Genomic DNA, 24,356 nt, shown 5'->3' on the forward strand with positions numbered 1-24,356 from the left:
ACCGCGATTTTACCGCGATTTTTACCGCGATTTTACAGCGATTTTTACCGCGATTTACAGGCGTTTTTACAGGCGTTTTTTGTGCAGGCGTTTTTAGATTGAATAGAAACCAATGTAAAACGCCTGTAATCTGCCCAAAAAGAAGCTCATGTACTCTTTTGAGCGTTGGGCGGTTTGCTTACAGCGTCAAAACGCTCAGATGTGAACAGGGGCCATTGAAATGAATAGGATTTGTCTTGTTGGGCGTTTTGAGAGCTGATCCTAGAGCAGAAAAACTCCCCAAAAACGCCCCAAAACGTCTAGATGTGAACGGAGCCTAAAGGTTGGCCCAACATTTTCCCTTTTGTTTTATCCTAGATTCAGGCACATCTTTTTTATTGCTGAAGAGATCCAATAACTGCGCATTCTTATTTCCTAATTTGTATATTTCTTCTTCATGCCCTTTTTTCCCTGTGGAATGTCTATTAAGCATTTTAGACTGAACCCTATACACCGATCAGCCATAACATTTTGACCACCGACCATAACCCATGGAGGCATGGACTCCACCAGACCGCTGAAGGTATACTGTGGTCATCAGTAGCAGATCCTTTAACCTTCAAGTCCTCTAAGTTGCGATGTGTGGTCTCCATGGATTTAACTTGTTTTCCAGCACATCCCACATATGCTTGATTAGATTCAGATTTGGAGAGTTTGGAGGCCAAGTCAACACTTGTGTTCATTAAACCATTACTGAATTCATCAGACCATGCCACCTTTCTTCCATTGCTCTGCAGTCCAGTTCTTATGCTCATTTGCCCATTGCAGGTGCTTTTGGCTGTGTTGATTGGCATAAGCGCCCTGAAAGGTCTGCGGCTACGCAGCCCCATATGTAACAAACTGCATAGCATTGTATGTTCTGACACCTTTCAAATGGAACCAGCATTATCTTTTTCAGCAATTTGAGCTACAGTAGTACCTCTATTGAATCAGAACACACTGGCAAGCATTCGCTCCCCAAGTGCATTAATGAACCTTGGCTGCCCATGACCCTGTTTCCAGATTCACCAGTTTTCCTTCCTTGGTTGGTCCTGACCACTGTAGACTGAAGCATCTCACAAGAGCTGCAGTTTTGGAGTTTTGCAGTTCTGGGCTCTGACCCAGTTGTGTAGCAATTACATTTTGGCCCTTGTCAAAGTCACGCAAGTCAATGTTCACTTGCTGCCTAATATTTCCCATCCACTTTCAGATGCCATTGTTATGAGATAATCAATGTTATTCACTTACCTGTCAGTAGCCGTAATGTTATTTTTAATCGGTGTATCATCTTTGGAGTTTTTTTACTCTTTATTGGAATCACATAAATATAGAAATACTTGTTTTGTACTAAAATATTATTACATTCTGATTAAATTTCAGCTTAAGTTTGCAGTCATTTACCCCTACAATTGGTTTTCATGCTGCCATCTTCTGCTTTGCACCTTGTATTACAATATGTGGTTTGGTACTTCAAGATGTCTGAATTGTGCTTGTAATCTAATTTATGTAATATTTATTTCCTCTTACTGTCCTTTGCAGTGGTCCTGCCAGTAAACCTCACACAGCAGCAGCCTGTGACAGATTACTGTGTGTTATTCCGGAACCTGTGTTTGCATGGTCGCTGCATACCTACTCCAGGAAGTTATCGCTGTGAGTGTAACAAGGGATTCCACCTGGATGGTAGAGGAGAATGCATAGGTAATGTGTGTTTTTTTTTCTTTTTGTCTTTAATGTTTTTGATAAACTGTTTACTATGATATTTTGTACAGTAAAAATAATTAACTTAAAAGAATTCCAGCTTACCGACATGCAGTTTCAGAAAATAGGGAAGGGGTAAAGTAACTGCATTGTAATGTACTTATTATGAGATAAATTCTTCTTAGGAATAGCAACTTGAGCTAGGATTTGGTCCAAACCTGCAAGTAAGCTGTCATTGCACGGCCAATGACGTGCAGGTCCAGGTGGTCATATTGGGTCAATGATGTCACGAGTATCTCTAGTCCATTGTATATGTTAGTCTGCGCATTAGCCCAGTAATGACAGCTAACTTCTGGGTTTGGACAGATCTGAGTTTAGACTGAACCCATGCTCATCACTGCTTATGAACATACAGTACAAGGAGGACATAAAAAGAGGACAAAGGGACATGGTACCATTATTTTTTGTCCAATCCCTCTGTTGAGTCTATCCCACACTAACATACAGTACAAGATACAATGCCTCCTCACCACCTGTTTTCAGTGCTTTTTTTGCCTTCAATCTAAGAGGTAGTTTGCAATAGTGAATATTGCAAACTAACCCTTAGAATGAAGGCAAAAAATACAGACACCTTGCTGAGATGGCTATCGTGGAGGAAAAATGTAAACTATGGATGAGAAATTACTTGCGATGAGAGTATAGCACCATCAGTTGTAGTCTGCTGCAATATCATCTTTTAAATATCAAGACATTCAAGCAGTTAAAGTTCCTTGAGGGCAGGGACTGATGTGAATGTACAATATATGAGTAAAGCACAGTGTAAATTGACGGGACTATATAGGTACTTTTCCACTGCAAGTACAGACTCGGCTCCACTCGGCCCTGCTTGGCCCTGCTTGGCTCGGTTTGGTTTTCCACTGCATGGTACCCCATGGTACGGTGTTGGAACGGTTCGGTACGGTTTGGTACGGTTTGCTTTTCCACTAAAGTAGTAAGTGGGTGGGATAACAACGATTCTCTTACCAATCAGTGGCTAGTAGTGACAAACAGTCAAGGCTGCATGCAAAGGATTGTGGGATATGGTACCAGTACGGCCCTCTTGGAACCACAACCAAGGTGGTACTGTTTAAGCGAGCCGTACCGTTCGGTTCCATGTAGTGGAAAAGCGGCGCTGTACCGTACTGAACCGTTCCAACACCGTACCATGCGGTACCATGCAGTGGAAAAGCACAAAAGCGAGCCGAACCGTTCGGTTCCATGCAGTGGAAAAGCGCCATAAAACTGCCTGTAATAAATAAATAAAAATAAAATAAATAAAGCACCATAAAATTCTAGTTAAATATTTAGATTTCAGAATACAGTCCCACACCTGTCTTTTTTTATTTTCTGGTGGTTCTGTGTTGCATAGCACTGATACTGATGTTCCTGAGAGGGATAGTTTGTCCACAAGGACAAGAAAATTTGCTTTACATAACAGATCTCCTCTGGACCAGGAACTCCTGTGTGCATATGCAAAGGACTGTGTATTAAATATACTAATGCAAGGGTGGTGAAGTACCCCATGCATGTTGTTGAGGGGACGCTTTTTGTGCTTCTACCTCCTCTGGACCATTAAGGATAGTGACAAACACTTGAACGCGGTCTGTGTATCTTTGGATTATGAAGTAATGGAATTTCTGGGACGTGCTACCATTCATGTTCCATCAATCACTGTGTGAATAAATCCCACTCCAATTTCCCGTTTTATGAACATGTATGACAGATCTCTTTTGGAAAAGTGATCAAAAAATAAGCCAAGTATTTTATAGGCCAAATTCATTTGGTTCAAGATGCAACTTTCATCCCCCAAGGGGCTGTAGAAAATCTGTTTATTAGATGGCCATGTAGTGGAATGTGAAATGATTACACAGTCAGCATAAGTGGTGACAACCAGTATGATAGTTACACTGTTTGATATATGCAAGCAACAACAATAGGAGCAGGCTATCTGGAATTTGTTTTTGAAATGTACTGTGATGTATGGTGTAAATGTGAATTTTATATATTTTTCTACAATAAAGGAGATTTTTGTAGGCAGATGGTAGTAGCCGCACATTCACAATCCCCAAAGAGGTATTTACAGAACAGATGGTTTAAAAGATATTTTGAAGTATGTGGATAGGGGGACGAGCTTGCATCCATTTTGGAGTGTGAGTGTGTTTAAATTATAGCTGGTGGAATAGTTCCCCCTATCGAATTTTAAAAGGGCTGATACGTTGTAGGACATTAGGGCTTGTTTTTTTCTTTTTCATAGGGTGGAACCTGGGGGTTGATTTTATGTAGAATTTGAGGGGTTTTGTACCATCTCGTGAGAATTTTATAGCCGTTTTCCTGATACGTGTTGGCCAATGATGCTTTACGGGCAGATAAAAGGATTCTATCTTATTACATAGTTTGTGAGGTTGAAAAAATAAATCAGTCCATCCAGTTCAACCTATGATGTGTTTGTGTTTGCTGTTAACCATACATTATATACCCCTGTATGTTGTGGTCTTTAAGGTGCCCATCTAAATAGTTGCAAAGTTTGTGAGGTTGAAAAAAGACATCAGTCCATCCAGTTCAACCTATGATGTGTGTGTGTGTGTGTGTTTGCTGTGATGTGTGTGTGTGTTTCCTAACTAGGGAAACCATTGTGCAGAGATCTACTTCCCATTTTGTCAGGAAGCTAGGGTCTTGTTGGCGATCACCAGAAACCAGCATAGAATAAGATTGTAATACTGTGGCATGTCTAATTGGATCTGCCTCCTCACAGATTTTTTCAAATGGTGTAAATGCACAGGCAGTTGGGTAAGCGGTAGGTAGAGATCCAGTCCAAACTTGTTTTAATTAAACAGCATGTATAGGATTGTTAGAGTCATAAAAAGTCATATGCAGATACACATTTAAGTTATTTAGAACAGTGGTTGTGTTATGTGGCTGGCCTAACTGTGCTTCATAAATCTCTCCTATGTTTACAAGCAATCACTACCCTGTGCATGTTGTCACACTAAAAACAATTCCACTAATAGTTAGCAGACAGTAGGGGCAGCCCTGCTATTTAAACTGAACATTAGGGGTATACATCTCCATAGCTGTTTGTCAATTCTTTGTGAATGTGGTAAGATCGAATGTTCTCAGGCTACATTCTCTGCTATTCAAATGTGTAAATATGAAAACCAGCACATTATGGCCACTAGATGGAGCAGAGGAGCATACTTATTTCCTGTAAAAGGGTGATCTAGTGGCCATAATGTGGTATTTTCTGCATTCACATTTTTGGATTTTTGAGAATATAGCCTGAGAACATTTGCTTTTGCCCTATTCACAGACAACCAATTTACATGCATTTTTTTCTATACTTTAATTGTATCCCTAGAAGTGTTCTGTAAGGGCTCAATGGTGTCCCTTTCGGATGACAGGCATGCTTTACCACCCACAGGATATGTACTAATAATGGTGGATGAGCCATACTTAAACAGATTCTAACCTTAGGTTTGTTTCATCCAAGGGAGAGCACACAACGTTAGTATCTAATCAGTTTATTGGGAGAAAAGACAAAAAAAGAAAGGAGGGCGCACCGACCTAGTGCATTACCATTAAAACCATTTATTAAAATATTAAAAAGTGTACAGAATACTCACAAAACTGGTGTGATAATACACACATCAACATAGCATGTACAATCTCCAAGGTAGCCAAGGTCCCAAATGTAGCAAATAGGCATGCAGATGGTCGCAATAGGCATGCAGATGGTCGCATGGGGCTGCTATGGCTGGGCTGACGCGTTTCAGGGGCGAACCCCCTTCCTGAGGGCCAGAAAAATGCTGCTGCAGTTTTGTGAGTATTCTGTACACTTTTTAATATTTTAATAAATGGTTTTAATGGTACTGCACTAGGTCGGTGCGCCCTCCTTTCTTTTTTTGTCTTTTCTCCCAGTTGGTTCTGGATACCCTTGATCCTGAGGGGGCAGCAAGACCAGTAGCTTTTTTAACACCGGAGTTTGAAGTGTACCTCTCTCTACTCCGTCAGATTCTACTTGAGCGCAGGAGATTTGCTTTACTACTGTAATCAGTTTATGCCAGAAATCATACACACCACATAGTCCACCTTCAAATTTGTTTTTAAAGGCACCTTAACCTCCTAGGTGGTAATCCCGAGCGTGACTCGGGGTTGGTTTTTCATATCAGGAGCGGTAACCCCGAGTCACGCTCGGGGTGGATAGGCAGAGAGCGCAGCGTGTTCTCTTACCTTATCCTGGCGATCCAGCGATGATCTCTCATTGCTGAGATCGCCAGCAGAGAGTCCCTCCGCTCCTCCGTCCTCCGTCGGTCTGATCACTTCCTAGTTCCGTTCCCTGCAGCAGCAATGCTGCATGGGAGCGGAACTAGGGAGGGAAATTCAAAAAAAAAAAAAAAAAAAAACGTTGCACAAAACACATAACACATTTTATATTATATATATATATATATATACATACATACACACAGTCAGTAATTACTAAGAATTGTAGGCCTATAATACATAACACCAAATTTCCATGAAAACGATTGTACCGCTTTTGGTATGTAATTCCTGACATAATCATACCGCCAGGGAGGTTAAAAAAAAAAAAAGATGAAAAATGTTTTTATTATATATTGGGTAACAGAAAACACAGAAATTATAGACAAAAAATAAGCTTTTCAGAGTTAGGAAACTAGTAATGCAGATCTTCTAACCTCAGTGTAGTTAAATACAAATTGTTACTTGCTGAAGAAAGATTCTGTTTTATGTAATTTTTCTATTTACTACCGGTAAACCTTCTGAGCAGTGTTTTTAGTTAAACTAGCCAGGAAGTCAAAGCTAAAAAGGAAATGCACATTACAACAATCCCAAGAATGCATCAAACATGTAAAAGAAATTCTCCCCGAAGGAATGATAGAAAATTTGGGTCAAAACTTTCTCAATAAATAATAGCACAAATAAAATATGTTTAATATGAAGGAAAACATAAGAAAAACATACTTTATTTTCAATCATAAATTTGGGGTAAACGTATTAGGGTGCCTTCACCTGAATTTTACCACTAAGGTAAACATCTATACAGCTTGTAAATGAAGAGGCCATTGGCCAATTTATAGGCTGTGATTGGTAACGATGAACATATTTAAAAATGTCCCTGTTAGTGAAGCCACTACTCTGGAACTAGTCCATCAGTAGGGTGTACAGGTATTTTTTGTAACAGATTCCCCTCCACCAATGGAGGCTGACCTGTCTTGTGCCTGAGTTCAGGGCTTATAATGAATACCCTGCTCCAGCTGCTGCAGATGGATATGGCTGTTAAAGTGGAACTGTACTGAATCTGGCACCATAAACCAAAAATGCTATTTCATTCATTGTTAGTATTTAACCACTTAAGCCCCGGAAGATTTTACTCCCTTCCTGACCAGGGCCTATTTTGCGATTCGGCACTGCGTGAATTTAACGGACAATTGCGCGGTCGTGCGAAGCTGTACCCAAATGAAATTTACTTCCTTTTTTTCCCACAAACAGAGCTTTCTTTTGGTGGTATTTGATCACCTGTGCGATTTTTACCTTTTGCGCTATAAACAAAAAAAGAGCGTAAATTTTGAAAAAATAACAATATTTTTTAAAAAATTTTTATATGAAATTCCCCCCAAAAAAATGTAAAAATCAAATTTTTTTAAAATTTTTGGCCAATTTGTTTTCTGCTACATATGTTTGGTAAAAAAAATCGCAATAAGCGTATTTTGATTAGTTTTCGCAAAAGTTATTGCGTTTACTAACTAAGGGAAAGATTTCTGTAATTTTTGGTGTTTTTTTTTTAACGAGTAATGGCGGCGATCTGCGATTTTTTTTGCGGGACTGCGACATTGCGGCGGACAGATCGGACTCTCGACTGAAATTTTTGACACTTTTGGGGGTACCAGTGACATTACTACAGTAATCAGTGCTATACATATGCACTGTTACTGTAAAAATGACACTGGCAGGGAAGGGGTTAACTTTATTAGAGAGCAAGGGGTTAAGTGTGTCCCTAGGGGCGTGCTTCTAACTGTAAAGGGGTGTGGCTAGTGGTGTAACAACAAAGACATATGATCCTAACTAGCAGGACCGTATGATCTCTGTTCTTACACAGGGGAAAATGACAGGCGGCTTTGTTTACATTACATTACTTTCTCCCTCTCCACTGGGAGATCGCGAGTGACCGGCGGACATCGGGTCCGCCGGTCACTCGCGCGGACTGCTTAGGGAACGAGCGGGGGCGGGAGCGCGCCTCTGGCGGCGCGCGCTCGCCCCCTAGAGCCTCACAGGCAAGCGACGTAGTACTACATCACTTTGTCTGTGAGGGGCTGACCGCCGCAGTAAATAGTCGTGCGGCGGTCGGCAAGCGGTTAAAGCAAACTCCCCCATCCATCCATGTCTCCATGTTTTATTTTGCTGAGAAATCATTTTGAAAAACACCCCCTGGCATTTCTGGTCGTGGCCATCTTGAGTAAGGGCAGATTCATGTAGCATTTACTTTCTGGAATCAGTCTTAGACATTGGCTGAGCTGAGAACCCTCCCTCCCCTCTTCAAGACTCCTGGGATGTATGACATCATTTGCCTAGGCATGGAAACCAGGAAGTAACTGAAGAAATGAAAAAAAAAAAGTGTAAAAAAAGTAAACATGATATACTTTCCTATCAGTTTACTAATGCTAGCAGCAAACGGATTAGAAATAGTCCGTGTTGTTTGAGAGAGTGAAGTTCCACTTTAAATATTAACAAAGCACGTAATAGCCCAGTTGACATATATGCTATGTTTTTTTTTTTTTTTTATATGCTATGTTTTTAAGTATCTGTTCTCAGCACTGAGTCTAAGGATTCTCACATTAGGAATTGTGGAATCATGGGCAGAATCAGTGCAATTCTACTTGTGATTAGGGATGATCGAACGCTTCGGGTCGACCATCGGTTCAACCCGAACATTGGCTGTTCGAGGTTCGGCCGAATTTAGAACTTTTTGCTGAAAAAGTTCGGAATTCGGCAACCAGAACCGACCAAAATGCAATGGGACAGGAAATGGGCTTTAAAAGCCCGTGATTGGACCAGAACCATTAGTAAAAGCCAATTGAGGGGGCAGGAGAATGCTAGGAATGTGATTGGAGTGACTAGGGGGTCCCTAGACCAATCATTAGTGAATACGCCCCCCAGTATATAAGATAGCCCCGGCAAATTCCTAGCATTGTAATACAGGGACATGGAAGAGAGTGGAAGCAGTTCTGTTAAATTTGCTTCAAAAGTGTCATTTAGCATTTATTAGTGTGAGGAAAGGGATATCTAGTGTAGTTAGAGTGCTCTTTTACACTTTAGTTAGATGCAAAAAATTAGTTTCTGTAGGGAAAGTGTTAAGTGCCAGGGTGACCGTAATGTAGTATTGGTTGAACTGACACTGACTGCTATGGCAGGGTGACCAAACCCTTCCATGTCAGGGTGACCGCTATAGAGAAAAGATAGTTTCTCTTAAGTCACATTCAGTGCACTAATATGGCTTCTCACCAGTCAGCTTGCTTTTTGGCTGCAGGCGTTGATAGGGATTTTTTGAGGACATGTTTGGAGTCAGGCATGACATCTGAACATGTGTATAGGGGGTATATATACACACACCCATGTATGTATGTATACACCTGCACATATATAGGTGTGAAAGGAGCAGAACACTATACTTGCGCTAATTAAATAATTAACAGGCATATGGCTCCGCTCCTATAACACTTATATATATGTAAGTGTAAAATACATATAAGGCTGTGTGTACATATATACCCCTATACAGAAGTTCAGATGTTTTGCCTGCCTCCAAAGAACCCAAAAAAATGCCCAAAAAATGCTAGCGCCAAAAAAAAAAAAAAACGCCCAGGTGTGTTGTTGCAGGCATTTTTTGGGGGTTTTTGGAGGCAGGCAAAACATCTGAACTTGTGTATAGTGGTATATATACACACATACTTGTATGTATTTTTACACTTAAACATATATAGGTGTTATAGGAGCAGAGCCATATTAATGTTAATTATTTAATTAGCGCAAGCATATATTTCTGCTACTATCACACCTATATATGTCTAGGTGTATATATACATATAAGTATGTGTGTATATATACCAGTATACACAAGTTCAGATGTTTTGCCTGCCTCCAAAGAACCCAAAAAAATGCCCCAAAAAATGCTAGCGCCAAAAAAAAAAACGCCCAGGTGTGTTGTTGCAGGCATTTTTTTGGGGTTTTTGGAGGCAGGCAAAACATCTGGACTTGTGTATAGTGGTATATATACACACATACTTGTATGTATTTTTACACTTACATATATATAGGTTTGAAAATAGCAAAGCCATATCCCTGTTCTATAAGTGACATAATACAAACAATCTTTTTTTTCTGGTTCTGGACATGCTACAGAGCTGAAACTTCACAGGTACACTTTTTAGACCCGACACTAAATCCAAAGTCAAAATCAAAAAATCTAATTTTTTTTTTTAATTTTTTCAATAATTGTCTCTCTATCAAAAATGACAATTTTTAAGAACTTTTTTTGTGTGATTAATAGTCCCTGGGGCATGACCCAGAACCCTAGGCACTTTTTAGGGGCATTTATTGGGTTTTAGGGCTTCAAAATTGTGTTTTTTGATTACCGAAGTTCGGGTCCCATTGATTTCAATGGGGTTCTGAAATCTGGGCCGGACTTTCGGGAAGTTCGGATGTTCTGGCCGAACCGAACTTTTGAAAAGTTCGATCATCCCTACTTGTCGCTTAGGGGGAGGAGCTTCTAGTGCTGATGTCACGCCGCTGTCCTGTCCCGGGTTGGCAGCAGCTTTGCATGTAAGAAATTTGTGTTTTTTATGCATGTTTTTAATGGTAGCTGGATTTACATTAAATACTACACCATCAAAGCCTCTTTTTGGCTCCTGGTGAGCTTTATTCACTCCAGCTTAAATCCATCGAGGAGTTTGTTTGAAGTGGATATCGGGTGAGATTTGCCTACTTGCAGTGGATATTTGTCTTAAAGGCACAGACGTGTATGCTGCTGTAATGGCAGCCGTTGCGTCTGGTGAGTGTTGAATTTATGGGGAGGTGATGGCTGACCTTTGAACACTAGAAGGACTGTTTCTTCACGTGGAGAGGTTTCGGATCTTCTTATTCACCAATTTTATTGCACTGGACTATGGATTTAAAATGTTAATGGTTAATGACCAGCTTTAGTCAGCAAATTGGTGGCATAGGAGGTCTTCAGGCTCCATGCATGTGGAGTCTGATATTTCATTTATTTAATTTTTACATTTTTAAAAATGTTTTACTATGTTTATACATTTTCTTTTTACAAATTACCTATTGAATTATATGGCAAGTATGACAAGTATTCCCAGAACACCTTGGTTGTATCTAATTCCTCCTGTATTGAATTGTATTGTAACTGTATTGTCTCCCCTCAAACTGTTGGCACTATATAAATCCTGTATGATATAATAGTAATAATATCTAAAGAGACAGCACAGCAGTGGAAGCCTGCCTTGTGGCTGGGTTTGTCTAACTGAAACTTCAGACTGAGCTGTCTGAGAGATAGGTCACTGGAGCTGTGTGAGAGATAGGTCACTGGAGCTGTGTGAGAGATAGGTCACTGGAGCTGTCTGAGAGATATGTCACTGCAGTTGTCTTAGAGATAGGTCACTGGAGCTGTCTGAGAGATAGGTCACTGGAGCTGTCTGAGAGATAGGTCACTGGAGCTATCTGAGAGATAGGTCACTGGAGCTGTCTGAGAGATCGGTCACTGGAGCTGTCTGAGAGATAGTTTACTGGAGCTGTCTGAGAGATAGGTCACTGGAGCTCTCTGAGAGATAGGTCACTGGAGCTGTCTGAGAGATAGGTCACTGGAGCTGTGTGAGAGATAGGTCACTGGAGCTGTCTGAGAGATCGGTCACTGGAGCTGTCTGAGAGATAGGTCACTGGAGCTGTCTGAGAGATAGGTCACTGGAGCTATCTGAGAGATAGGTCACTGGAGCTGTCTGAGAGATCGGTCACTGGAGCTGTCTGAGAGATAGGTCACTGGAGCTGTCTGAGAGATAGGTCACTGGAGCTGTCTGAGAGATCGGTCACTGGAGCTGTCTGAGAGATAGTTTACTGGAGCTGTGTGAGAGATAGGTCACTGGAGCTGTCTGAGAGATAGGTCACTGGAGCTGTCTGAGAGATAGGTCACTGGAGCTGTCTGAGAGATAGTTTACTGGAGCTGTCTGAGATATAGGTCACTGGAGCTGTCTGAGAGATAGGTCACTGGAGCTGTGTGAGAGATAGGTCACTGGAGCTCTCTGAGAGATCGGTCACTGGAGCTGTCTGAGAGATAGGTCACTGGAGCTGTGTGAGAGATAGGTCACTGGAGCTGTCTGAGAGATAGGTCACTGGAGCTGTCTGAGAGATCGGTCACTGGAGCTGTCTGAGAGATAGGTCACTGGAGTTGTCTGAGAGAAAGGTCACTGGAGCTGTCTGAGAGATAGGTCACTGAAGCTGTCTGAGAGATAGGTCACTGGAGTTGTCTGAGAGATAGGTCACTGGAGCTGTCTGAGAGATCGGTCACTGGAGCTGTCTGAGAGATAGGTCACTGGAGTTGTCTGAGAGATAGGTCACTGGAGCTCTCTGAGAGATCGGTCACTGGAGCTGTGTGAGAGATAGGTCACTGGAGCTATCTGAGAGATCAGTCACTGGAGCTGTCTGAGAGATAGGTCACTGGAGCTGTGTGAGAGATAGGTCACTGGAGCTATCTGAGAGATCGGTCACTGGAGCTGTCTGAGAGATAGGTCACTGGAGTTGTCTGAGAGATAGGTCACTGGAGCTGTCTGAGAGATAGGTCACTGGAGCTGTCTGAGATAAAGGTCACTGGAGCTGTCTTAGAGATAGGTCACTGGAGCTGTCTGAGAGATAGGTCACTGGAGTTGTCTGAGAGATAGGTCACTGGAGCTGTGTGAGAGATAGGTCACTGGAGCTGTCTGAGAGATAGGTCACTGGAGCTGTGTGAGAGATAGGTCACTGGAGTTGTCTGAGAGATAGGTCACTGGAGCTGTCTGAGATAAAGGTCACTGGAGTTGTCTGAGAGATAGGTCACTGGAGCTGTCTGAGATAAAGGTCACTGGAGCTGTCTGAGAGATAAGTCACTGGAGCTGTCTGAAAGATAGGTCACTGGAGCTGTCTGAGAGATAGGTCACTGGAGCTGTCTGAGAGATAAGTCACTGGAGCTGTCTGAGCGATAGGTCACTGGAGTTGTCTGAGAGATAGGTCACTGGAGCTGTCTGAGATAAAGGTCACTGGAGCTGTCTGAGAGATAAGTCACTGGAGCTGTCTGAAAGATAGGTCACTGGAGCTGTCTGAGAGATAAGTCACTGGAGCTGTCTGAGAGATAAGTCACTGGAGCTGTCTGAGAGATAGGTCACTGGAGCTGTCTGAGAGATAGGTCACTGGAGCTGTGTGAGAGATAGGTCACTGGAGTTGTCTGAGAGATAGGTCACTGGAGCTGTCTGAGATAAAGGTCACTGGAGTTGTCTGAGAGATAGGTCACTGGAGCTGTCTGAGATAAAGGTCACTGGAGCTGTCTGAGAGATAGGTCACTGGAGCTGTCTGAGATAAAGGTCACTGGAGCTGTCTGAGAGATAAGTCACTGGAGCTGTCTGAAAGATAGGTCACTGGAGCTGTCTGAGAGATAGGTCAATGGGATGAGTCATTCTCAGTTTGATCGAAGGAGGTCTATAACCAGCAGTGATTGGTGACTAGTAAGAACAGGGCGTTAAAAGGAGAATGAACATGTATCTAAACCCAAGAATGACAATTCATAGTATTGCAGCTTACCAGTCCTTAGATTTAGTGGTTACATTTGTTTTCTTTTTATACACTTTTTTCCCTTTATTTTGGCCTGGTAACCCTGCTGTCATTTCCCACCCTAGAGTATCTCTTTTTCTAAATGTAAAATTAACCAACAAAGCAGATTAAAAAAATAAAAGTGTAAATATTAATGGCTAATAAAATATAAACAAACAAAAAAATTAGCTGGAAAATAATAGTTGAGTGGAGAAGCCTGATGGGTCCCTTCAACTGCTTTGCTTACTGTATGTACAATACAGTGATGTTGTCAATGCTACATTTGCAAGGTAACAACAGGGTTTGTAAAGGCATTTGGGGAACACAAGTGGATTTATATTGTTTATGGCTGGGTTTGTCTAACTCAGGCATGTCCAACCTGCGGCCCGAGAAACGCATGTGGCCCAGAACCGCAGGCAATGCGGCCCACTGCCCCCTGACAATTTAATTTTTTTGCTGGAAAGGAAGGAAGTAAGGGTCGGGGGCACGGCCACAGAAGCTTTCAACTGTAGGCAGAGGCTGGCTCGGAGGGGAGGGGGTCGAGCATGTGCAGTGTTTTTGACTCCTACCACCATGACCACTCCAAATCACTGAAGTGGTCATGGTGGTTAGAGTGTTCCTTTATTATCTCTCAGAAGAAGTAAACCTCTGTATACTGATTCCATTTCATTTAATCATCCTCTAGTTGTGTTAAATTAGTGCGGGGGGCGCGGTGGCACGGGAAGGGCGCGGCGGCATTTTATTACTTCTATACCTTAACTATAGTATATATTTTATATGCGGCCCGAGAAAATTTCTCTACACTCATTGTGGCCCAGAGAAGCCAAAAAGTTGGACACCCATGGTCTAACTGAAACTTCAGACTGAGCTGTCTGAGAGATAGGTCACTGGGATGAGTCATTCTCAGTTTGATCGAAGGAGGTCTGTAACCAACAGCAGTGCCAGGACAAGGTCATCTAGAGCCCAGGGCGAGCATGCCAAATTGCCCCCCCCCAAGATGTATGGGCATTATGTGTCAAAAGTCCCCCCCTCCTTAAAAATTGAGCACTAATCTGCATGCACACATCTTTGCCCCTCCCCCCCAGCTGGAATCCTCTTTCCCCATATGCACCCAGCACAAACCCCCCCAAAAATGTCCCCCTCCTAGCACAAATCTTCTACCTCTCAAATGTCCTCTCTGAGCACGATTCCTTTCCCCCTTCCACTCCAAATCCTCCCTAACAGGAATTCCCCTTCCCTCAATCTTTCCCATCATAGTACAAATCCCTCCTCCCCAAAGTTCCCCTCCTAGCACAAATACCCCCCAATCATCCCAAATAGCATAAATCCCCTTCCCCCCCCCCCTTTGTCCTGGCACAAACCCCTTCCCCTGCCTTTTCTAGCACAGACCTCCCAAATCCCTCCTCCTAGCACAAGTCCTGTTTCCCCTTCCCAACACATATCCTCCCAAATCACCTTCCCAAATTTCCCCTCCTGGAACCATTCTTACCATCTGCCGCCCCAAATTTCCTCCTCCCAACACAAATCCCCCCCCCCCCCAATCTCCTGGAGGTGCCCCTAAACTCACATGACACCACAGTGCCCAGTGCAGCTCCCCCTCCTGCCCACCCCTTGTCTTGGCCCTGATCAACAGTGATTGGTGATTAGTAAGCACCGGACTTAAAAAGAAGAATGAACATGTATCTAAGCTCAAGAGGGAAAATTCATAGTATTGCCGCTTGCCAGCCCTTAGATTTAGTGGTTTCATTCCTTTTCTTTTTACACACTTTTTACAAATGATGTCACTGCTACATTTGCAAAGTAACAGTGGGGTTTGCAAAGGCATTTGGGGCACACAAGTATATTTTTATTATTTGTGGCTATTGAGGGACATATTTAAATTATTTTTTTTATGCCCGGAGTTCAATTTTAGGTCATATCTAAATTATACTGTGAGGGTTTATTCACGCCAGAATGTTGTGCAGAAATTCTGCGTTCCTTGTGCGTTTCCCACATTCAAAATGCACTGCGTGTGCAATCTGCTTCAGGTGTCAATATAATTCTAATGACACCCCAAGCACTGATCGCAAACACAATGCATTTACCTGCACTGGATCGCATAGTAACGCAGCACCATGCATTCCGGTGCAGTGTGTTATTGAAAAGTAGTGCATGCACTCGTTTTGGTGCAATCCAGTATGATTTTAGCCTATTCAAATGAATGTGCTGAAAATCGCACCGCACTGAGCCACATAGGAATCGCACAGGAACGGCAGACCGAGTTTCTGTGCCATTCAGGTGCGCACTGCCCCTAAATGTTTTGGTAGAAGAGGTTATACGGCGAGCAAAATGTAAAATGAAACCAAAGTGTAGATACAAGGCGAAAAGCAAATAGGAATGTTAACAAGGATGAAAATGCCTCCCACATCATTTGCCAGAATCACCTGCCATGGAATTCTTTATGGTTTCTGTGCAAATGGAAAGTCCCGTGTGCCAGCACATGTACAAGTTAAGTTTGAAAGTAGAGAGTGTCAGATTGTTCCTTCTGAGCGGAGACACAGGGAGTGCTGTGAGTCCTAGCTGGGTGAAATGTTTGTGTAATAACTTTGGAAGTATGTGGAATTTATACTTGAGAATGTTGGTTCATAAACAGCAATGGGGAGTCCAAAGCATTTGTGGTGAGTCATGATCTGAGACAGAGGAGGCCAAGTCATAAAATCTATGCTACGAAACCTGTGGGCCTCTTCATAAGGTAGTCCTAGCTTTACCTGTAATTATTAGGAGGATAAATGAATCGGACAGGTGCTCTTTGGGAAGAGGGTAAAGAACTGAGCATTTCAGTATTCAGTGACCATGTTATTTGGATTGCCAATACATTCTTCAGTACAAGCTTTTAAGAAATGTATTTGCTCCTTCAGGTCAAACACATAAAATAATTTTATATTTTATCAGGATGTGAATAAGGCCCCGTCCACATGACCCATTACGTGTGCTTCATGCAGGGCTGTGATTCGCCAGCACTGGGATGCACAGGCAGGGCAGCCTTTAGAAATTTTGGGGCCCCTTACACAGCTTTAGGCCACTAGCTGACCCAATAAATATGTCCACTGGCCACCCCACTGTTCCTGAGCCAATGCTCTGTGTGTCCATTCACACAGAGAGTTGCGGCGCGATCTCGCTCGGCTCTCTCCTCATTGGCTGTGATTGACAGCAGCAGGAGCCAATGACTCAATGACTCCCACGGCTCTCTCAGCCAATGAGGAGGGAGAGTCCCCACTCAGCCCCCTACACCTGTATGCACTCAGCCCCCCCCCTCCACACCTGTATGCACTCAGTCCCCCACACCTGTATGCACTCAGTCCCCCACACCTGTACACACTCAGCCACTCTCCACACCTGTATGCACTCAACCCCCCTCCACACCTGTACACACTCAGCTACTCCCCACACCTGTATGAACTCAGTCCCCCACACCTGTACGCACTCAGCCCCCCCACACCTGTAGGCACTCAGCCACTCTCCACACCTGTATGCACTCAACCCCCCTCCACACCTGTACACACTCAGCTACTCCCCACACCTGTATGCACTCAGCCCCCCTCCACACCTGTACGCACTCAGTCTCCCACACCTGTATGCCCTTAATCCCCCCATACCTGTATGCACCCAGCCCCCTCCACACCTGTATGCACTCAGCCCCCCTTAATCTGTATGAACACAGCCCCCCCACACCTGTACGCACTCAGCCCTTCTCACACCTGTACACATTCAGTCACCCCCACACCTGTATGCACTCAGCCCCCCCTCCACACCTGTGCGCACTCAGCACCCAAACACATGTATTCACCCAGCCCCCTCACACCTGTATTCACTCAGCACCCCCACACCTGAACGCACCCCTCCACACCTGTACACACTCAGCCCCCCCCTAACCTGTATGCACAAACCCCCCCCACACCTGTACACACTCAGCCCCCCTCACACTTGTACGCACTCAGCCCTCCTCACACCTGTACCCACTCAGCCCCCCTCCATACCTCTACGCACTCAGCCCCCAAACACCTGTATTTACTCAGCCCCCTCACACCTGTATGCACTCAGCCCCCCCCCCCACACCTGCACACACTCAGCCCCCCTCACACCTGTGCATACTCAGCTCCCCTCAAACCTGTACGTACTAAGCCCCACTCACACCTGTATGCACGCAGCCCCCCTCCACACCTGTACACATTCAGTCCCCCACACCTGTATGCACTCAGCCCCCCTCCACACCTGTATGCACTCAGCACCCTCTTAACCTTTTTGCACACAGCCCCCCCCCACACCTGTACACACTCAGCCCCCCTCACACCTGTACGCACTCAGCCCTCCTCACACCTGTACGCACCCAGTCACCCCCCACACCTGTACGCACTCAGCCTCCCTCCACACCTGTAACGCACTCAGCACCCAAACACATGTATTCACCCAGCCCCCTCACACCTGTCGGCACTCAGCCACCCACCCCTGTACACACTCAGCCCCCCCACAACTGTACATACTCAGCCCCCCTCCACACCTGAATGCACCCATCCACACCTGTACGCACTCAGCCCCCCCACACCTGTACGCACTCAGCCCTCCTCACACCTGTATGCACTCAGCCCCCCCTCCACACCTGTATGCACTCAGCCACTCCTCACACCTGTACGCACTTTATCCCCCCACACCTGTACGCACCCAGCCCCCTCCACACCTGTATGCACACAGCCCCCCCCACACCTGTACACACTCATCCCCCCTCACACCTGTATGCACTCAGCCCTCCTCACACCTGTACACACTTAGTCACCCCCCACACCTGTATGCACTCAGCCCCCCTCCACACCTGTATGCACTCAGTCACCCCCACACCTGTATGCACTCAGCCCCCCTCCACACCTTTATGCACTCAGCACCCAAAAACATGTATTCACCAAGCCCCCTCACACCTGTATGCACTCAGCCCCCCCACACCTGTACACACTCAGCCCCCTCCACACCTGTATGCACTCATTACCCTACACCTGTACGCACTCAGCCCCCACCCCAACTGAACGCACCCCTCCACACCTGTACGCACTCAGCCCCCCTTAACCTGTATGCACAAACTCTCCCCACACCTGTACACACTCAGCCCCCCTCACACTTGTACGCACTCAGCCCTCCTCACACCTGTACCCACTCAGCCCCCCTCCATACCTGTACGCACTCAGCCCCCAAACACCTTTTTCACTCAGCCCCCCCACACCTGTACACACTCAGCCCCCCAACACCTGTATGTACTCAGCCCCCTCACACCTGTACGTACTCAGCCCCCCTCACACCTGTATGCACTGTATGCATGCAGCCCCCCCTCCACACCTGTACGCATTCAGTCCCCGACACCTGTACGCACTCAGCCCCCCTCCACACCTGTATGCACTCAGCACCCCCTTAACCTGTATGCACACACACCCCCCACACCTGTACACACTCAGCCCCCCCACACCTGAACGCACCCCTACACCTGTACGCACTCAACCCCCCCTTAACCTGTATGCACAAACCCCCCCACACATGTACGCACTCAGCCCTCCTCACACCTGTATGCACTCAGCCCCCCCTCCACACCTGTATACACTCAGCCTCCTCTACACGCTTGTACACACTCAGCCCCCCCACACCTGAACGCACTCAGCCCCCCCCCTTAACCTGTATTCACAAACCCCCCCACACCTGTATGCACTCTGCTCCCCTCCACACCTGTATGCTCTCAGCCCCCAAACACATGTATTCACTCAGCCCCCTCACACCTCTATACACTCAGCCCCCCCCACACCTCTATACACTTAGTCAACCTCACAACTGTATGTACGCAGCCCCCCCCCACACCTGTACACACTTAACCCCCCTCACAACTGTATTTACTCAGTCCCCCCCACACCTGTATGTACTCAGCCCCCCCACATCTGTATGTACTCAGCCCCCCCACACATGTATGCACTCAGCCCCCCTCACACCTGTACGCACTCAGCCCCCCCCACACCTGTATGCATTCCGCCCCCTTACACCTGTATGCACTCAGCCCCCCCACACCTATATGCACTCCAACCCCTTACACCTGTATGCATTCCGCCCCCTCACACCTGTATGCACTCCACCCCCTCACACTGTATGCACTTAGCCCCCCCACACCTTTATGCACTCCACCCCTTCACACCTGTATGCTTTCCGCCCCCTCACACCAGTATGCACTCCACCCCCTCACACCTGTATGCATTCCGCCCCCTTACACCTGTATGCACTCCACCCCCTCACACCTATATGCATTCCGCCCCCTCACACCTGTACCCATTCCACCCCCTCATACCTGTATGCACTCAGCCCCCCTCCCCCCACCTGTATGCATTCACCCCCACCACACCTGTACGCATTTTGCCCCCTCACACCTCTACGCATTCTGCCTCCCTCACACCTGTATGCACTCAGCAGCCTTCCCCCACACTCAGCCTCATCCTGATTTAAAAAACGCTGTAAAGGCATATAAGGCGATTCCGATAGTCGCACAACAAGTCATGCATCTAGCTGAAAGTAGCAGCCTCAATTCGCTCTGACTAGACCACACCCCCAACTTGCCTTCCATACCTTCACATTCATCCATACACAAACGAGGGCCATTTTGGACAGAAGCCAGTTAACCCACCAGCATGACTTTGGAGTGTGGGAGAAAACTGGAGTACCCGGAGGAAACACACACAGGCACAGGGGGAACATGCTATCTCTATGTGCTGCAAGACAGAAGTGCTAATCACTAAAGCTGGCCATACTTGGATGGAAATGTAATCAGTTCAACAGGGACCGGCCAAATTCCAATCAATGTATGGGGACTGATATAGCCTGCAGCACCAATCAAGCGGACATTTTCCAATTGGCTGGTTAAAGAGAAGTAAATCGGTGGGCTATAGCCTGCAGTGCTGATCAGTATATTCTGATGGCAAAGAAGTCTTCCCCACCGTCAAAATGCAAAGACACAGCGGGGGGAATTACCCGATCCACATTGAGTGTGTGGATGGTGGAATCTAGTCTAGTCTAGCCTGCTGGTTTATTTTTTTTTGTTTTATTTTTATTTTTATTTTTTTGCATAATGTATATATATATATTGGATATATCAGCCAATTATACCATTAAAGTGTCTATCTATAAAACATTAATTGGACGAATGTCACAAACATTCATCCAGGCTGCATAGATCCTCCCGTATTTTCTCTAATACTATGACTTCCTAAAATTATCCGCTTCATCTAGTTGCCAAAATGGGATATTTTTTTTTTTTTTTTTTTTTTTAAACACCTTAGAATGAAAATATACTGCATTTTGGCCATAATTGTTGCTGTCAAACATAGGGAGTGATAGTATTAGAGAAAATAGGAGGAAAATTTGTGCAGCCTGGACTACTGCTAATGACACACGACTGACAATTGTTTAATAAATAGACCCCCCTAAAGCCCAGCTCCTAGAGAAAAGAAGAATGCTCCCTTGCAGTGGACCTGGGAGTCCTCTCATACCCAATGCAGGGCTGTGGACTCTGCAGTGGACTTGACAATGTCAGAGGATCTGTGAGTATAGGGAAGAAGAGGCTGCTGGGGCCAGTGTTACAGCCCTGAGAGAGCCAACAGAAGTGGAGGTTTGGAGAAGTTAAACTGCTTTTAGTGCCCCCCCCCCCCCCAAACCTAGCATTTAAAGAATATGTAAACCCTCACCTTGTAAAACATCCTATTCGGTTGACAACGATGCAGCTTTGAAATCTCACCACTTCAGCACAATCTCAATGCCGCACATCGGTGCGATTTGCACTGCCGATTTCATTGCAGCTTGGGACTTCACTTACCACAAGTCTATGCAAGTCGCAATGAAATTAGTAAAAAGTAGTGCAGGACATTTTTTCATAATTGCTGTGACATGAGTTGCGGTGATAAGAACGGTTCCATTGCTGGCAATGGGGTGCGACTTGTTATGCAATTTGGACCTGTCAAATCGCATGACAAGTCGCAATGGTGGGTGTGAACTGAGTCGAAAGGAAAAACATTTATATATGCATATAAAAAACATTATAAACATCCTTTTTGCCCCAAGTGATCACATACCTTATGTTCTCAGCTGCATAGGCGCTAAGGAAGGAGAAAAAACAGCACACTGATCTTTCCAGTGAATGGCTGTGGGGGGGGGGGGGGGCTTGTGTTGACACGCCACTCCCCCCTGCATAGCCATTCACTGTGAAGATCAGTGTGCTGCTCTTTCTCCTTCCTGTTTCTCCTTGATCATTGGATTAGCTCACAGCACAGCCAGAAAACTGACTATGTTGTGCTCTCCTGTCTAGTGTGGTCAGTTTTTAATAGGAAAGCAGAGGGACTGGCAGGGATTTTACACAAAGGGAGTAATACGAAGAGAACAGGAGACTTTTCCTTTACAAGAACATTGTACAGCAGGCACATATCAGGAATATGAAATGTTGGGCTTACATATTCCTTAACCCTTGCAGTGCACAGATAGTCCTACTACAAGGGAGCAGAGCTGCTGTTTAAAAACACAGGGCCCTGTACAGCCTACCTGGCAGCCCCCCCCGTATATTTTAAGACAATATTTTCACTAAAAATACACTAAATTCATTATTACTAGACACACACATTACAGTGAACTTGTGTGAATTAGCCCTTTTTAATTGTCTTTTACATATAAAAAAAAAAAAAATTATAATTTAAAAAATGTTAAAAATGTTTACAATTATTTTATTTTACAATTTCTTTAAATTAATTTATTACAATGTTTAATTGTTATTTTTTTTTCTACAATTTGTTATTTTTTTACAGGACAGGGAAGCCTGCAGTGCTGCAGGAGGGGGGAGGGGGGGGGCGGCGGCACAGTGAAAGGGGGGCACAGGGGGAGGGGGGGATCAGAAGCAGGCAGAACAGGGAGGGGGGATGCCCTGTGTCTGCGTCTCTTCCTGTAGTAGCTGAAAGCTGGCAGGAGTGGGAGAAACTGGCTTTCAGCTGCTGCAGTCAGCCGCACAGGGCTTCCTTCTGTAATTGCCCCCCTGCTCAACCGCACCGATTCCCCATGCTGTTGGGGCCCCCCTGTGTGCCCAGGCCCCCTACAGGAGGGCTGGGGACAGTGCTGTATTTTGGCCTAGGCCAACAAGGCCCAGGCCTAGGGCAGCACTTTACAGGGGGGCAACAAAAAAAGTCACCCTCCCTCCACCTGAGACTCTATTGGCCACTGCTTGCTAGAACCGCCTCTCTCACCCCTCTCTCTCTCTCTCACTCACTCTCTCACTCACCCCCCTCTCTCACCCCTCTTCTCTCTTTCTCTCCCTCACCTCCCTCGCTCTCTCTCACCCCCTCTCTCTTTCTCTATCCTCCTCCTCTCTCTCTCTCTCATCCCCCCTCACACTCTCACCCCCCCTCTCTCTCATCCCCCCCTCTCTCTCACTCATCCCACCCTCTCTCTCACTCATCCCTCCTCTCTCTCTCTCTCATCCCCCCTCTCTCTTTCTCTCTCTCATCCCCCCTCTCTCTCTCATCCCCCTTTCTCTCTCATCCCCCTCTCTCTCTTAGATCCCCCCTCTCTCTTTCATCCCCCCTCTCTTTCATCCCCCTCTCTCTCTCTCCCTTCCTCCCTCACCCACCCCTCTCTCTCTCCCTCACTCACCCACCCCCTCTCTCTCTCATCCCCCCTTCTCTCCCTCCCTCACCCACCCTCTCTCTCGCCCCCTCTCACCCCCCCCCCCATGTAGTCCCTCAGTTTTGGATGGAGTCACATCTGTTAAAAAAGGAGTGGGAAAAATTTACATGGGGGGGGGGGGGGGGGGGGGGAGGGGCGCACAATTTTAGTCTTGCCTAGGGCAGCACAAAACCAAAATACACCACTGGCTGGGGGTCCCCCCCTATCATCGGCCCTGCAAGGGAGCATTTTCCCTTTCCCCTGAGTTCAGCCTAAAGTGATCAGCATTTCATATAAAATATGTTTTTATGTTAGGATTTCATAGTTGCCAACGTTTAAAACAAATTTCCAGGGACACTTTGCAGCACAGCTATCAATTACCACACCCACCTCCCTGAAGCTCCGCCCACTCTGCATAATTAATCTCTGCCTACTTATCAGATTATAGAGTCTACTCAATATAGAGAGAATTACAGGAAATTAAAAAGGGAATTATAAACTAAGGGCCACAGTAGCAGATTTGGAATAAGTCTCCCATTCAGCTGCACTATTTCTGCATAACATTTATGGGCAGCCCGATAACAGGCGCTTCCAGGGACAATGTAAATTACCTCGGACAGGCTCCTATTTGCAGGGACTGTCCCAGGAAAAAAGGGACAGTTGGCAAGTATGGGATTTAACCAAAACTGACCGATTTCATTGCAGTCCTAGCATTGCTTATGTGGTTTAAATTTAAAGCACGGCACCAAGCAGCCTTTTAATGACAGTATTCAGTAGAGCAGTGGTGCAGCATGGCACTTGTAGGGCTTGTTTGTTTAGCTAAGAGCTCCCATAGCTACATGTCATTGCTGAGCACATTCACTGCAGAACAGCTTTAGGAAGGATGTTTGACTGGAAAAGCATGTTTACCTAAGGGCTAGAATTATGAATGAGCAGCAGTCTTTGCTGACTCTTGATCTTTTTTCCAGATTGTAGGCAAAATTAACTTTCAAAAACCGCTTAATGTATTCTTGACTTTTTAAAAAATAATAAATAGAAGATGAGGTCAA

General features: G+C 45.3%; 1 protein-coding gene across 2 annotated transcripts in view; it reads left to right on the forward strand.

The window, feature by feature from the left end:
- The window catches only part of FBN1 (fibrillin 1), a 398,720-nt gene that overhangs the window by 204,814 nt on the left and 169,550 nt on the right, over window positions 1-24,356 (forward strand). For both annotated transcript variants that reach the window (XM_082254921.1, XM_082254922.1), the window contains exon 11: window positions 1,558-1,716. In XM_082254921.1, the coding sequence (XP_082111047.1) occupies window positions 1,558-1,716 (159 nt within the window). The remainder of the gene's footprint in view (window positions 1-1,557; window positions 1,717-24,356) is intronic.

Source organism: Pelophylax lessonae (assembly GCF_965119305.1).
Source record: "Pelophylax lessonae genome assembly, chromosome: 4".
NCBI lineage: Eukaryota > Metazoa > Chordata > Amphibia > Anura > Ranidae > Pelophylax > Pelophylax lessonae.